The following is a 17322-nucleotide window of genomic DNA, read 5'->3' on the forward strand; positions in this document are numbered from 1 at the left end:
AACACGAAGCGCCTCCAAAAAATTATTCCCGGCCTCGGCTCATCAGATGGACTGTAATATGAAATCAAATCCTTGTTCCTCACTTTCTTTTGGAACTGCATTTTATTTTCATGAATGGTTTGGATAATTGTGTACAGCAAATAAATATTCAATTTCATATTTTTGGAGGATCTCTGAGGGAACTAGAGAGGTAAATGAAGTTGACGTGGTAGTTGAGCGGTTAGCATTATGGAAGACCTCTCTAGGAGTGTGTGTGTGTGTGTGTGTGTGTGTGTGTGTGTGTTTATATATATATATATATATATATATATATATATATATATATATATATATATATATATATATATATATACAGAGAGAGAGAGAGAGAGAGAGAGAGAGAGAGAGAGAGAGAGAGAGAGAGAGAGAGAGAGAGAGAGAGAGAGAGAGAGAGAGAGAGAGAGAGAGAGAGAGAGAGAGAGAGAGAGAGAGAGAGAGAGAGAGAGAGAGATGAGAGTTTAAAGTTGCCGCGATAACTGAGTTGTTAGCATCATGGCAATACGTGGGGTTTCTATAAGAAATAGAAAAGTAAAGTTAAGTTGGAGCGATAGATGACTCCAATAAGATGAGGGGTGAGCATTATGACTTCGTGGGGGCTCTGTAGAACCTAAAGATATAAGTTTATTTAAGTTGGCGCTATAGGTGAGCTGCGAGCATTATGGCATTATGTGGGGTCTGAAGGAGATGGAGAGGTAAAGTTTAAAGCTGCCGCGGTAGGTGAGCGGTGAGCGGCAGGTGCGAGGCATTATGTTGTGTCTCTGTAGAAGCTAAACAAAGTAAAGTTTAAAGCTGGTGCGATATATAGGTGAGCGGTGAGCATTAAGGCATTATGTGGGGTCTCTGTAGGAGCTAGAAAGTAAAGGTTAAAGCTGGCGCGATAGGTGAGCGGTGAACATTAAGGCATTATGTTGTGTCTCTGGAGAAGCTAAACAAATAAGCTGGTGCGATATATAGGTGAGCGGTGAGCATTAAGGCATTATGTGGGGTCCCTGTAGGAGCTAGAAAGTAAAGGTTGAAGCTGGCGCGATAGGTGAGCGGTGAGCGGCAGGTGCGAGGCATTATGGGTCCCCCGAGAGTCGACTCAGGCCTGGGTGGGTAGTCGGGGACCGGGGACTGGGGACTGGCCGCCTCCCTCACCAACTCAACTCGCCGCTCAGGCGCTCACTCGCGTCGGCTCTCAGTTACCTGTACATAGTGCGAGAGGGAAGGTGTGCGCGGAGCCCTTGTGGGATGGATCTATTCATAATGTTTTTACTAAGCAGATAGCACATACTAAAGCAGCTATCCTCAGCAATAAGAAAAGAAAACATAGTGACGGATAAGCCAAGTGTTTTGTTTGTGCGTTGGTGAGCGTTCCAGTTGTGTAAGTGTGACCCATATCGGAAAGGTGATGCATATATGCCCGCGGGGTGATTGGTGACCAAGGTGCACCAAATACTGCAACATGGATGACAGAGGCAGAGCGAAGTTCACCTTGTGTTTGTGCATCCTCTACACCCTGATAGCGGAGGTAAGGTGGCGGCTGGTGGAAGCTCTTGTAGAAAGTTTTGGTCAGCCACCTGTTGGTCAGCCCGTTCACAAGTCTCACTCACACTTTCGCCGCAACCCCCCCCCCTCCCCTCCCTCGGTCCTCCCCCTCACAGACTACTCCCCCTTATTTCCCCCCTCACCCCTCTTCTTTTTGTCCGTCGTGGGAGTCTTTCAAATCAAATTGTTACTGCAGGTGTCCACTGAAGGGTTGTCTTTGTTTACTCTCCCCTGGTTGGGTATTGGCATGTATTTGTAATGATTGGCTTGCTTATTTGTTGCGGAAGGAGTTATGCAATTTTAGTATTAGTATCAATATCTTTTCCCTTCAATCACGAGACTGTCGTCCTCATACTCAAGCTCCACACCTTATAGTCTAAGAAGTGTTGTCTCTTTTTCTTTTAATCCCGTCTCTTCAACAGTCCGCCATTTGGAAACTTACTCAAGAAAAATAACGTCATTGTAGCCATCCATTGTGCTCTTTATGACTTTGCTTTGTGATTTTTCATGTGTGACGTACGTTACAGTAGACGCATTCCAGCCGCAAACCTATGTACACCTTTTTCTTTTTCTTTTTTCGATAATAGTGGTGGTTATGGTGATGTTTGTGCGTGATTGTTTGTTTGAATGTGTGTGTGTGTGTGTGTGTGTGTGTGTGTGTGTGTGTGTGTGTGTGTGTTTCATTTACTTGTATCCCTTGGACAAGCTCATGTGTGTCGGATCTGATGACCTTAGGGCGGTGGCAGACTGCATCCGGGGGCGGGACACAGCCCTGTTTGGGCGTCACCATCTCTCCCGGGAATCAAACTTGTAGTTGCGAGGCGAGCGTACAAACCACTGCACTACAGCGTGGGAGTGAGGGAGGGGGGGTAAGGTGTCTGTATGTATGGAGAGAGAGAGAGAGAGAGAGAGAGAGAGAGAGAGAGAGAGAGAGAGAGAGAGAGAATACTTAAAGCGTTACTCTTCCTGCAGCTAATCTTTTCGATGTTTGAAACGCCTCAATATCAGTTTTACTAAATCTTTCACGTGACATGGAAAGATAGTAATGACAGCTCGGATTCACACACTTTATCATATTCACAACAAAATTAATTATATTATTCCCAACGAGTGCCATGATGTACCAGCACGCATTTTGATTTTTGCATTGTGCATAGATGAATAATATGAATAGCATTATGATTGTATCTTCTCTATAAAATATTCTCATAACAGGACTCCTTTGTTATCTCACTCCAAAAGAAAATATGGACTAACATAGTTCTAAAAAGTGAAGCACGAGGAGACAAACAAACAAAATTCGTTTAAATTCATAAATTCTATAATGATCGCACGCAACCAAACACACGCATCTTAAAGTAGGAAGCAATACAAAACTCATTGATAGCACGTTCAGTTATCAAAATATTAATGATTCTTAACATTTGTATTCACACACTTGCGCCCTTACAGCTGACATAACATCCATTGCCTGATAGCGGTATATGAGGGCAGGAGAAGAAGGGGAGGGAGGAGGGGAGACTGTGCCAGGGAGGAATTCAGTGCCGGGTCCAACTATACCTACCTGCTGCTGCTGCCCAGAACACGTCACACCTTGTACACAGAAACAGATCCCCCCGCTCCCCCACATCTCACCACCACCACCCTAATAATCATCATCACATCATCCTCAGCCTTTTCTATAGTTCAGTGTAGTACAAAAACCTTTCCCAACGTTCTCTCTCTCTCTCTCTCTCTCTCTCTCTCTCTCTCTCTCTCTCTCTCTCTCTCTCTCTCTCTCTCTCTCTCTCTCTCTCTCTCTCTCTCTCTGTTATCTGTTGATCTATACATGATATGACCTGCGCAAATCCATTTCTTGTTCTTAATCATCATTAGAATTAGAATATCTTTAAACTATGTCTGTTCTGATTTAAAAAAAAAAGCTATATATTGAACGTTTACATCGAAACTGGAAATTAGAGGTAGGCTATCACACATTAAGGATAAGAGGAAACACAATAAATTGGAAGAAGAAGAAAAGAAAGCACACACACACACACACACACACACACACACATAATGGAGTGTCTTCCTGTCATGATCTAGCTTTCATTTGCTGTTACACGAACAGTTGAATTTTCTAGAAGGAATCGTGCACTCGCCTGAAGTTTTATTATTCCACGGAGCTCCTGAAAAGTGTATAGAAAAGAAATGCTAAAAAATTGTGGGTTTCTCTGGAAGTGCGTGTGTGTGTGTGTGTGTGTGTGTGTGTGTGTTTACTTTGTGGTGGTGCCAAGACTCAAATGGTGACCGCGTTTACTTGTCACCATATCTACATTTGTCTTAACTTTTCTTTTTTGTATCGTGGACATTGTTTGCACTCCCCCTCCATACCATTTCCTGTCATCATTATCTTGGTCAATACTAGGCTACATCCGTTAAGAAAGATAGGCCTATAAATAGCTGAATCTGTTTTTGCGTTTGTCACCATATTTTCATTTGTCTTAACTTTTCTTTTTTGTATCGTGGACATTGTTTGCACTCCCCCTCCATACCATTTCCTGTCATCATTATCTTGGTCAGTACTAGGCTACATCCGTTAAGAAAGATAGGCCTATAAATAGCTGAATCTGTTTTTGCGTTTACTTGTCACCATATTTTCATTTGTCTTAACTTTTCTTTTTTGTATCGTGGACATTGTTTGCACTCCCCCTCCATACCATTTCCTATCATCATTGTCTTAATCAGTACTAGGCTACATCCGTTAAGAAAGATAGGCCTATAAATAGCTGAATCTGTTTTTGCGTTTACTCGTCACTATATTTTCATTTGTCTTAACTTTTCTTTTTTGTATCGTGGACATTGTTTGCACTCCCCCTCCATACCATTTCCTGTCATCATTATCTTGGTCAAGACTAGTCTACATCCGTTAGCAATGGTATAAATAGTTGAATCTTCTTTTAAATACCAAGCCTTCCCTAGTTTCCGTTATGTTTGTGTGTTATTATCCTTCACATCCTTTCTACTATCACTGAGTCCTTTGCAGCCTCTGATATTTTTGCCCTTTCTTTCGATCGTTCGTCGCTGTGTGTGTGTGTGTGTGTGTGTGTGTGTGTGTCGCCTATAGCCAGACAAGTTTTTTTTACGGACCAGTACAAGGGAGCGATGTGCATGTGCGTATGTGTTTAGCTAGAGAGAGAGAGAGAGAGAGAGAGAGAGAGAGAGATAATTATTATAGTTGTGCTTCATCCCACCTCCAAGATCCCACCCACCCCCAGCCTGTCCTTCCTCCTCCTGCTCTGAAAGGAAACTCATTTGTGCTAAAGTAATAACACGCCTCCCCGAAGCCTTAGACTAACTCTGAGCATAAAAAGTAACGTGGATAAGCCCCTTGAGGTCAGGGTAAAGAACGTTAAGAAGGTATCAGGCAATGGCAAGGTTATTTGGAGAGGAGAACAAAAAGTAATAACGTTCTCATTGGTTATAGAATTGGACAGTGCATAAAAAAGAATAGATGTAGTGTACGTGGAAAACGGTGAGAAAAATGTTATATACGTTTAAGAAGGGTAAGTATATTAAAAAAAAGTTGTATTTATGAACGTTCAAAATTTTGTCGTCTACCTCTTAAATTCTATTGTGGTGTAACAAAGTGGATCGAGGTCGGCAGCTTTTTCCTTTCCTTCACTTCTTGCTGTGCTCGTGTGTGCGGCCGAGCTCCTCAACGCGGTGTAGCATTTCAGGGCGGGCTGGAGGTGCCGAAGTAGGTCCATAGAAGGTTATAAGGGGAAGTGTAACTATTATAGAAGAGAAAAATATTGGGTTTTCTCAGTCATCGACAGCGTAAGGTTGTGCAGGAATCGCTTCTTTGAGAATCTGAGCATTTCTTCTTGACTGAAGTGCATGATACTGAGGCCAGCATTTAAATTCAAATTCAAATTGTCGAGTCCATTTGGGTGGAGGCTCCCTCGGGTCCATTTCTCCCCTCTGCTCTGCCACACAGTCCCAACACATATCTCTTCCTCTCATATGTAAGGTGAAGGTAACATATGATAGGAAAAAATAGATGTTGGACTGAGTGGCAGAGCGCAGAGGGGAGAAATGGACCCGCGAGAGCCTACGCCCAAACGGACTCGACAGTTTGGTTGGACTACAGACTCATTCTGCGGAAAGTGCCACGCGCGACTTGGGAGGCGATATGGTCAGCGACTGTCTGTTTCTGGGCCACGTGTTGCGGAACTTACACGAGTTGAAGTCTCCACGCGGTCCTTGCAGGGACGGAGGGAGGAGCCACCACCCTTATCGCCTTCCCTGCGGATAACCTTATCAAACATAGACGTGACTTCAAAGATAACTTTATGATCCTTATCACAGTGTGTGTGTGTGTGCGCGGGGGAGGGTGTGTGTGAAAAGGGTGATGAATTATCTGATTTCGTGTCCTTTTTAATAAATAGTTGTTACTTCTTATAATGTTGATCCAACCATCGTCCAAAGGGTCCGAACACATTACTGCAGAACCTGAAGTTGGTGCCTGTCGGTTTTTCAGTCAGTTAGTTATTTCTGTTTGGTTTTATTTCGGGGAAGGCTTTGGAGAGGGCTCATGGCGGGAGCTCCATTACCCTTAGCCTCCCTCCCTCACTCCCTGCAGCTGTCAAATTAAGATTACACCTGTTACACACACACACACACACACACACACACACACACACAGCATGTCATCTCCCCTGTGAAGTGCCGTTCATTCCTTGGCTTTGACATGTTGACCGCTGCCTCGCGTGCGGCCCGGGTGGGGCGAAGCATGACAGGCGTGGAGAGGTTGACGGACAGTTGTAGAGCTGAGGACTGTGAGGCTGTCAAGGACCCGTGTAAAAGCATTGAGGAAAAGAGTGATGGAGCTAAGGAGCAAGGAGTACCATTACAGATGCTTATAAGAAACAACTCTAAAAGTGTAAACAGACAATTGTGTTTGCGTTCAGTACAGGATTGTATGCTCCTAGAACAGTATCTAATGTGGGGTGTTAGGGAGTGCAGTGAGCTTGAAAGTTGGACAGTTATGGCGCAAGAATGAGAACGTCCAGCTTTCCTTTGTCTCAAGACTGTGTGTGTGTGTGTGTGTGTGTGTGTGTGTGTGTGTGTGTGTGTGTGTGAGAGAGAGAGAGAGAGAGAGAGAGAGAGAGAGAGAGAGAGAGAGAGAGAGAGAGAGACACACACACACACACACACACACACACACACACACACACACACACCTTCCCCCTTACTGTCCGTGTCCAGTCTCATTTCCCCGACCCGTTCAGCCTCACACATTCTTCCCAATCTCTGCCTCACATCCTTCTTCCCTCCTCATACGTACGCAATTCTCTCTCTCTCTCTCTCTCTCTCTCTCTCTCTCTCTCTCTCTCTCTCTCTCTCTCTCTCTCTCTCTCTCTCTCGTGAGTGAGTGAGTGAGTGAGCGAGTGCCTTTTAACTTAAGTCTTGTGAGCCACGTCATCACTTTTAGTGATTTAAGTAAACAATTTTCCCTTTTCTATTTTTGTTGTACACTTGAATAATTTGTTTAGCATTGGCTTTCCACTTCTTTACTCTCACCACCTACATAAGGCGCTCACTCCTTTGCCCTTTGGTAGCGCTGAACATATCAAGTGGCAAAATAATACTTAATTTATGACTTTTCATTACATTCCTTTATTACTGGCCCTACAAAACACAATATGCCTTTGTTTTAGATATAAAGTCAGCTCTGACTGTAAGAGTAAAGGAAAAATATTTTAACAATCTAAATAAAACAAAACTTCCATGTCATATCTACTGCATGGGCTACAATATTAACGAAGGCCTCATTTACCTGTCTCGTTGTATTTGCCTTATTAATCATTAGCGGGTTACGCACCGTTTGGGAGCCCTGCTAAAGGCACATCATCGCCCCTCATCGTGATAACAGGGAATGAAGATCGAAAACAACTATTTGGTAGTTCATCAGGTACGAGGTATTGCATTGTTTTATTGGTAAGGGTCAGAGCTTATACTGGCAAGCCTAAATCTCTTCCACAGCTTGCTTAGCTTAATGCGGTGTCCTTTTATTAGTTCAGTCTTTTAGTGATTACGTAAGTTTTCTTTCGTTCATTAAAGTCAGTATATATTACAATTTAACCTGCCTAATGTGATGCTGTATAATAAAACATCACGTAAGCTTGTTTTTTCTTACATTGAACTGACATTTACATTTACCGACATTGAAGTGCATATGCCACTTCCCCGACCACTCATACTGTCTGTTGAGTTCACCTTGCCGTACCTCAGCATCTTGATCAGCTCTAATGAACCTGCCAACCTTTGCTGGCAGCCTTCCTAACATTAAAGCTCGGCCCTGACTCCCGATCACTGATATCAACAGTATGACATGTCAACAGAATTCACCGACTTCCTAAATGTTGGCTAATTGACATCTGAACGCCTCTGTGCATCTTTAGAACCCGCGAAACTATTACCTTAAATCCTGATGGTTTATTTTTCATTTGCCTTTATCTCGTTTCGGATGACTCGCCTTGTGATGGCTGCACCCCACAACTTACCATCCTCCCATAGCTGCTGTAAACACTCTGGGGTATTCGTTTTGTCTTCCTGTGTTGATACGGTGTTCATACCTCGTTTCCCTACCACGTCGGACTTCACTCGTAATATGAGCTCTTCCTTCATACGAGTAAGTCACACTTATATTTTGCTCCGCCCTTTCCCAGCTATATTCCGAGAGCTTTAGCCTTTTTTAAGTCCTGTGTGAGGCACCTTACTGAAACTTTTACCTTACATCGATATATTAGTTTTCTTTCTTATCTCCCGCATAATACACTTTCTTGTAAGGACATGTAATACAGTGTTGCGTGCTTGCGGCTAAGAAGGTGTAGTAAAATGAGAGGCCGTCTGCCGTTGTAAAGGGTCTCCAATCAGCGCGTCCTCTCAATTATGAACTATGACAAACAGATCAGACACATGGACCTTGACCGAGGCAGTGGAAGGGAAATTGAAAAGTGCCCAAAGAGGAATGTAGAGATCGATGCTAGGAAATAGTATAGGGTAAGAAAAACTGCAAATGGAGTAGAGAACAAAAGAAGATCAGATAATAAAGACCATTAAAATCAATAAATGTCACTGATCAGGACACATATGTGGGAGAGAGGACAACAGGTGAAAAAAATGACTGACAAACTGGGAAATGACTCATATATAAAAAAAACACCCAGCGGAAGATCGTTCACCAGACGGTTTGATGATACGGAAAGATACATGAAACATTTACATTGAAACTGGAAACAAGACACAAAACAAAACCTAATGGACACGTTTGGGAGAAGCCTATGTTCTGCAGGAGAATGATACGGGCTGACGATGATGGTGAACCTGCATGAAGTTGATAATAGCTTGACGACATGCAGGTGTACAGTATAATAAGGGCTGAGGCACGCATACAAGCTAATGAGGGTGGAGCAGCAGGGGGCGTGTGCTGTCCAGACTGTCGTGATCAATCCAATTTGGGGAGCCGTGTCTGGGGGTGCGAAGTCAGGTGTCGGCTAGCGAGGGACTCTACCTACAGCCGTGGTAGTTTCGATATGTTGTCGGCCATCTACCAGGAAGGACCAGTGGAGGAAATGTGGATATCCGGTCTAAGTTTATTACCGGCTTCCACTGCGTTGGTCACAATGGCGCCTGAGCACTGGGGGTGAGCCAGAATGCGTTGTGCACAAGTTCATGCATGCATCTGTGTGTGTGTGTGTGTGTATGTGTGTGTGTGTGTGTGTGTGTGTGTGTTCATCTAGTATTATTATATAACAAGAATTAAGCTTCATATGTTCTATCCACTCTTACAGTCTACAGAGCATGATTGCTGTCTTACCAATACGTGTTATATACAAGGTCATAACTCGGAAATACATATCGCTATTGTCTTTTACAACATGATGAGAGACACTTCCTGACCCGTGATTCAAACCCGGAAACTCTTGGTTGTGAGCCGAGTCCACTAACCACTACACCACTAAACAGGTGTGTGGCTGTGTGTGTATATGTGTGTGTTGCTGGTTGTTTTGGGAAGCATGGCGATAGTATCCACCGTCCGCCAACAAAACTAACGGGACCCACGATAGATAAGCCCCACAGTAGAGCGACTCATCTACCCCAACGTAAACAGCGACACATCTTTCCTCCGACGCCGTAACCTTCACGCGTGCTGAGGAGACAATGACGCTGTAATAGAACAGGGAAATAGAGCCTCCTCGTTGGCAGCTGAAGGGCGATGTGTCGGGCCACCATGAATCCTTGCCGAAAATAACCTCACCTTCCCTGCCTGCCGATGGGGGAGGTTCATGTCGGGCAACCATAGTGATGCCGGTCTCGGGTGACAGGCACGGCGGAGGGGAATGTGCAGGAGAGAGTTCCCTCACGCCGCACGTTGACTGTGAGGGGAAGATGTTTCAACTACAATAATGCTTTCTCTTGTGTAAAGGTAACCATCGCGGCGGGGCTTTCTACTAGCTAGCTATACCGTCTTGAGGTTTTGTGCTGCAGCCTCTCTCTCTCTCTCTCTCTCTCTCTCTCTCTCTCTCTCTCTCTCTGCGTGTGTGTGTGTGTGTGTTCACGTCAAAACATGCGGGTAGACAGCGAAAATAAACGCATATGACACTCCCTAATGAAACTGAGGCACACTATAGACATATGTGTGTGTGTGTGTGTGTCTGTGTGTGTGTGTGTGTGTGTGCGGTCAGGCAGCCATTCACACGTTCAGCCTGTGTTCCGTTGGCTGCACATGGAGGACTACTAGACGCAGCTGGCGCACCGTGACGCCGCTCGCACGGAGGAGGAGCGGCGAGGAGGAAAGGTGCTCAAGAGGTGGTGACGAGAGAGAGAGAGGAAAGTTTTGTTTAGTCGGCGCTACATCTGTGGTCATATGCCGGAGAGAGACAGGAGGGGAAGGAATTATAGAAGAGAACAGACCCCAGGAGACGGGACACAACCCCCGATTAATACCTGTTCCCAAGAGAGAGAGAGAGAGAGAGAGAGAGAATGAATGATAGGGACGTAAACAACCAAGGTATCATGAAGTTAAAAAAGGTGGTATGAATGGAGAATGAAAACCTGAGACTAAAGGAAAGGACACGGACGCAGAGGAGTGAAGGGTGGAACAAATAATCGGGTGGTGGTCCGGTAAATTTGATGACGGGCTTGGAGAGAGGAAGGGATTCTTGAAGCAAACCCTGAAATGAGTCGGCAAAGAGTACTGTTAATATAGGAAAGGAAAAGATAATAAAATAATATGTAAAATAAAGAGAGAAAAGGGGCTAGTAGGCTAAACAATGCGTGATTGAGCAGAAACGCTTATTCAGAGCTGCAGAGTTGTCTATGTGAGGGAAATTAACGTCGGTATTCTTGAACGCATCCACCTCTCACATCAACTATTTCCAAAGGCCAAAAAGGAGATCAATTGGGTTCCAAGGAGTTGTTTCTTTGATTCACGGTACAGAGGAAGAGTTAAACTAGCACCAGGGTCATTCAACTACCCCTGAAAATGCTCACAACTCCTACGAAAGCCTTGACAAATATGTGAGTTTGGGGGCAGAAATGTTTAAGAATACGGCCCTAAGAAACGAGTAAGATGATATTTATGTGTAGAGGAAAGCGGTGATGATTCGGACAGTGTGATGGTCTGGACATAACATTTATTATAAAACATATGGAGCGATTGCCGCGAGATCTCGCTTGAATGTACAAAACATTGTCGCGCTGCAGGACAACCACGCCCTCAGAGCTGTACTTTTATAGGTGCAAGTCAGATTGTTTTTTTTTTAACCTCCAATGTAGCGGATCGTGTATTAATATGATGAGGCAGCGATGCATAACGAAGAACACGAATACCTATATGGAATTGGTATTATATAACACTTTCGGTTCTCATATCAGCTATTTCTAAAGGTCAAAGAGGGGGTCAATAGGTTTCTAATGTGTGTTTCTTCAGGTTCATGGTACAGAGGAAGGGTCACACTACCACCAGGGTCATAAAACTGCTCCTGAAAATGCCCAAAACTCCTACGAAAGCCTTGTCAAATATGTGTTCTTAGGCGACGAAATGTCTCATAATGCGAAGTGTGGCCAGACATTTATTATTTACAGACTCGTGATGATTTGGATAGTTGATTTTTCACGATTTATGTTCATTTTATATTAGTTTAAACGATATTTGTATTGTAACAATTATAAAAAGGTTATTTTGGTTGATTTATATTCAGATATTATGCTTGTAAGAGAAGAAGTCCCAGTTCCATAATTCTTGAGATATTTCTTATACCGTACTTTCCTTTTTTTTTTCCATAAATGTTAAGAGGATATATTTTTGCACTTACACGAAGTTCTTGGAGTTTATCGTTTCTTGTTTATTAGCGCAGTTATATATATAGCTAAAGTTATAGGGCCCCTGACCCCATTTTCCTTTAATTTTAGAGTAGCCTCCCTTAACCCTAACCCCATTTTCTTGCAGTAGTTCTTCCATGAAACAATTGTTCTTCTCTCTATTAACATCCCCTGACTTAAAACAAAATCCCAACCCTTGTTTCCTTATCTCAAGAATAAGTAAATGTATATGTTTTAATTTTAAGGCAACCTCCCCTTAAGATTATGCCTAGTAACCCGAGTGTCCGTATACCGTCATACCTCTGGCCGAACCATCCCCACGGGTAAGGATGACTCGGGTGACTTACGGCCGTATATATTACTAAACATTTCGTTGCCCAAGTTCACATATTTGACAAGGCTTTCGTAGGAGTTTGGGGCATTTCCAGGATTAATTTTATGGCCCTGGTGGTAGTTTTATCCTTCTTCTGTACTGTGAACCTAAAGAAACACTCATTAGAGCCTGATTGACCCCCTCTTTCAGCTTAAGAAATAGCTGATAATGAAAAGCGAAAATGTCTTATAAAGCCCGGTATTTTGAGACACTTTCGCTTCTCACATCAACTATTTATAATGGTCAAAGAGGGCATCAATCGGGTTCTAATGATTGTTTCTTTAGGCTCACGGTACAGAAGAAGGGTCAAACTACCACCAGGGTCATAAAACTACTCCAGGAAATGCCCCAAACTCCTAGGAAAGCCTTGTCAAATAGGTGAACTTGGGCGCCGAAATGTTTTAAAATACGGCCCATAGAAATTTGTGTTTTATCATCTGCTGCTGAAAACTGGAAACAACTACTGCTGTGACATTAACAAACTGAAGAGCCAGATGATGGAAGAACATTCTGAGATCAACATAATTACATTGCTGGCTCAGCTTTTTTTCTATTCCTTTTCAAAGTGGCCGAATCATCACCGCTTTCCCTATGTACTATGATTATATTAATATTATCATTATTACAATAAATGCAACGGTGTGCTGTAACTTGAAAGTCATCCTCATCTTGAAAATAAGTAATGTGCAAAATTATCAAGGTTCCCATCAACTTATTTTTGCCCAAACTTCTTGCGTACAATTATAGACGACGTGAATCAGCGACCTGCTAAAAAGTTACAATTATTGACCACCGCAATGTTGTTTTGAAACAATGTATCATTATTGTGTTTGCGCAACGTTCTGTGGGGGACAAGTGGAGGCTGAGTAAGCGAATTTCCTGCTACGTCGTCAAGGTCGTCAAATATCACGAGTTGGAGGAAAAAATGCGAAAAAGGAAACATCAGATTTTCTTCTCCAGTTAAAAGTATGATTATACATGCTTTTCATATTTGAGCATCAGTTATTATGTATGTGTTTATGCCATTGTCAGCGACCCCGGGGCATTACCGTGTGTCAACTATGGTAAACTATTTTCGTATATTACTTTGATGATTTATTTATTTACATTCTCGATATAAATGTGATGTATGGATGAAAACTGTTTTTATTTTACAATTATATTTTCCTCCTACGCAATCATGAATAAGAAAAAAAAGGAAAGATGTGTGTGTGTGTGTGTGTGTGTGTGTGTGTGTGTGTGTGTGTGTGTGTGTGTGTGTGTGTGTGTGTCGCACCCTTACAGTGAAATCTCAACTTGATTCATCCGTTTATTCATATCACTACCGTTGAGTAGGGCATACATAGGCTGCTTTATATCCCTATTCAGTCTCTCATAAGACACATCTATAACAGCGTCACGTGAACTTCAGATATCCAGCGGAAAATGAGAACCAAACTGTGGAGGCGAGGAATGGGTGTCGTCGCGTGTTTCTCCGCTGGCTTCTTCCGCTTCTCAGCTCTTGGCCGTCGGGCCCCTTGGCGGGATCAGCCTGCTACACACGTGGCTGACGTCACCCCGCGTAAACAGCCAAGCAAGACGAAACACTAACAAGAAAATCTGATATTAAGTTTGCCAAATAGCTTCTAATATTTGCTGTAAATTATTCTTGTTATAGTTCATACTGATTTTTTACAAGTATTTTGTTTCAACTGTCCACTCGTCCGACATGCATTGTATATATACAAAAAACTTGTCATTCAAGTAAAGAATCAAGAAGAGATACGAGAGCGTGAGTGTCTGGATGCCTCTGATGTGGGTGCGGAGTGGTGTGAATAAGCCAACAGGGTGTACAGGTAACGGGAAATTCGAAGGTCATCTCCGGGCGAGGCCACTCACTCCCGGCCTCACAGCTCTTACCGCTTAATTCCCACACCAGGCAGCGCTGAACCGCCAGGCACGCGAAGCCCGGGGCGTGATGCTGCATGCTGGGTGCGTTCGATTGTTGCCTGTCATTATAGCTTCAGGGAACAATGGGTGAAGAGTGAAACTTTTCTCCGCAGAGGGAGTGCCATGAGCATTAAGCTGTGACTCTTTACTCCACGGAAACTTAGCCATTATGTAAAAGAAAATTAGAATATGAATGAATTTTTATTGTTATTTTTCTACATCCATATTTCTACTCTTCTTGGTCTCGGCAAAGCATATGGTAAATAAAAATAAAAATAAACATTACGTAGCTCTCCGTCACTAAGATCATGACCCGCGTACGTGTTTATATTTGTTCTTTATATTTTCTTTCCTAATCGTTTACAAATGGAGGTAACTTTCACCTTTCCTGTTCTTCATTGGAATTTGTTTTAGTGCAACTTTCTTCTCTCCTCTTCTCGCCTTCCTTTAACCCGGTTGCAGCGACGGGCCAAATTTGTGGCTTTACCGTGTAGCAGCGACGGGCCAAATTTGTGCCATGATTTAGACCCTCCAAAATAGATGATACTTAAACTGATTACAAATGCTTCGATAAATATTATGAAATGGTTTGTGTGAGTGATGATTATTTTCTCATTTTTTTCTCGCTTAGAGGTACCATTAAGAAACATGATCCCCGCTGCTTCCGGGTTAAATAAATTTGTTCGTAAGCTTGAAGTAATTATACGTTTAATCTCCAAGTTTCTCGTATTAATTTTACTATTCCGGTTATCTTCATCCGTCTACCGTACTTTCCATCGTATTAACTTGTCTTATCATATACTTACGCCACTATCTTTTTTTCAGTGTCGTTATTTTTACACACATATTCCTTAACTTTCCCACAAAATTGCAATGCTCCGACCATCTCATTTTTCCGACCTCTCTTGATTGTTTGCTTTTCTTCCACATCTCCAGGTAACATAAACCTTGGCTCCTCTCAAATGTGCTTCTTATTAATGTTTATTTGACAAGAGATATCCCATGGACTCAATACCTCCTTTGTGAGCCGTGTGTACGAGAGAGAGAGAGAGAGAGAGCATCACCATTAACACATACTCGCCATTTAATACTCGTCGTCGTGTTATGCCATCTTAATTGTTATTCCTTCACATAGAAAGGGCTGACTCCTCGGAGCCTCGGAGCATGTCAACGAGGTCACACTCACTCATTGTTGTTCACCCCCAGAGCCGCCGCATCCTTGCTCGCCTCTCCGCCATTCTCAAGCAATGTTGCCTTACGATGCTTCTAGAATAAGAGGACTCCTCTAAGCAGGTCTGGGCGTGAAAGTGACTTAGGAGTCTTAGTGGGCGTTGATCTCCGTCCTAGGGCTCAATGCGTTCAGGCTAAAAACCGATTTTTAGCCTGAATGCATTGAGCTCTAGGACGGAGATCAACGCTCACTAAGACTCCTAACCCAGGTAGGACACGTATCAATGGTTTTAAGTTTGACAAATTCAGATTCAACAAAGACATAGGCAAGAATTGGTTCACCAATAGAGTGGTAGATGAAAGGAACAGGCTTGGGAGCCATGTTGTGGGTGCCAATACTATAGATACATTCAAGAAGAGGTTAGATAAAGCCATGGAGGGTGAGGTAAGGTGGGGTTGAGTGTACAGGAACTGCCTTGTATAGGCCAACCGGCCTCTTGCAGACTCCTTACGGTCTTATGTTCTAGTCAGTCCGGAACCCTGCCTTGCCTCATCGGCCGGGAGGGTAAGGTGTCCAGGAGGGGGGAGGGGCTCCATCCCTGACGGGTAGTCCACCTTGAGAGTCTAGTCCTGCCGTCCGTCCACCTTCCCACCTGCTCTCCTCACCCCACTTACTAAGCTTCCTCGGTTGAATGAAATATCCTATCAAAGCGGTACCTTCCGGTCAGGCCCAGTTTTCGGGGTGGAGGGTTCCGGATCTCACTGGCCTACTGCTGAAAAGGGCGTGTCGTGCTAATCTATCGGTACTGAGCGTTGCCATTGCCCTACTCCCCCTACCCCCCCCCCCCTTTGCCCCACACATTGCACACCACCCCCACCAAAACTCCCTGTCTTCACACACATACACACACACACACACACACAAGTACGTAGAATATTAACATCACGAGTAAGATTAGATCCAATATATACTGAATCATACTACTGTGTACTGGTGATCGTGATAAGACTCAAAATATTTATAGTATGTACCCAAGAACCCTTGCTCATGGTGTCCTGGGGTGCTGTGCCTTGAGGGTCTTCTTGTTTGTGTGTGTGTGTGTGTGTGTGTGTGTGTGTGAAACCATATCATATAGACAAATACCGCGATTCTCTACAAACACACCTATCCAAATCCTTTTTTTCTTCTTATTTTCCTTTGTATTGTTATTGTTATTATTATTATTATTATTATTATTATTATTATTATTATTATTATTATTATTATTATTATTATTATTATTATTATTATTATTATTATTATTATTATTATTGTAGTAGTAATAGTAGTAGAGATGCCTAAGACTATATACCCACATGTCCTGAAGACCACCTATCTACTCGGGCTCTAGATTCTCTCTAAAAAGATGATCAGTGCTCCGGGGGACAGCATAAGCCAAACAAGATGCCGCTACTATAAATAGGCCCCACTAAGAAAGTCTACCGGTACCATAGGTGAAACGTAAAAAAAAAAAAATCATAATAAAAAAGTACCAGCAGTAGCAGTAGCAGCAGCAGAAGTAATGTTTTTTTATACTGATGTTCATATTCTCATTTAGCCGTGGCTGTCACCGCAAAGTACGTATGTAGCAGCCTGGTAGCAGCGACCTGACAAACTGAGTTATACAGAGCGGAGGCAGTGCTTAGGGGGCTGCTTCAGGTGAAAACAAGGGGGACGAGAGGTTGGTGAGCGGGATGCCTGGCGGAACTGACTACCTCCACTTTCACTGCTTAACCCCTCCAGCCGGACCGTAACCTTGAAGGGGAGGAGGAGGCGGAGGAGGAGGAGAACGAGGGAAGGGGAGGGGGAGAAAGATATACGCTGTAAAAATAAAAAGGAGGAGGAGGAGAAGGAACAATAAAAAGAATATAAG

At 43.3% G+C, this 17322-nt stretch overlaps 1 protein-coding gene across 2 annotated transcripts in view; it reads left to right on the top strand.

Moving 5' to 3' along the window:
* Positions 1 to 1039: 1039 nt before the first annotated feature.
* LOC127001485 (tyrosine-protein phosphatase 10D-like) overlaps positions 1040 to 17322 on the top strand; it is a 41977-nt gene continuing 25694 nt past the window's right edge. Inside the window, exon 1 of one of the 2 annotated variants that reach the window (XR_007755309.1) lies at positions 1040 to 1549. Coding sequence is in view for 1 of the 2 variants with exons in the window: in XM_050866043.1 (XP_050722000.1) it covers positions 1484 to 1549 (66 nt within the window). In the remaining variant the exon portion in view is untranslated. The remainder of the gene's footprint in view (positions 1550 to 17322) is intronic. The other variant, XM_050866043.1, reaches the window with a different exon arrangement.

The sequence above is a fragment of the Eriocheir sinensis genome, chromosome 21 (genome assembly GCF_024679095.1).
Source record: "Eriocheir sinensis breed Jianghai 21 chromosome 21, ASM2467909v1, whole genome shotgun sequence".
NCBI lineage: Eukaryota > Metazoa > Arthropoda > Malacostraca > Decapoda > Varunidae > Eriocheir > Eriocheir sinensis.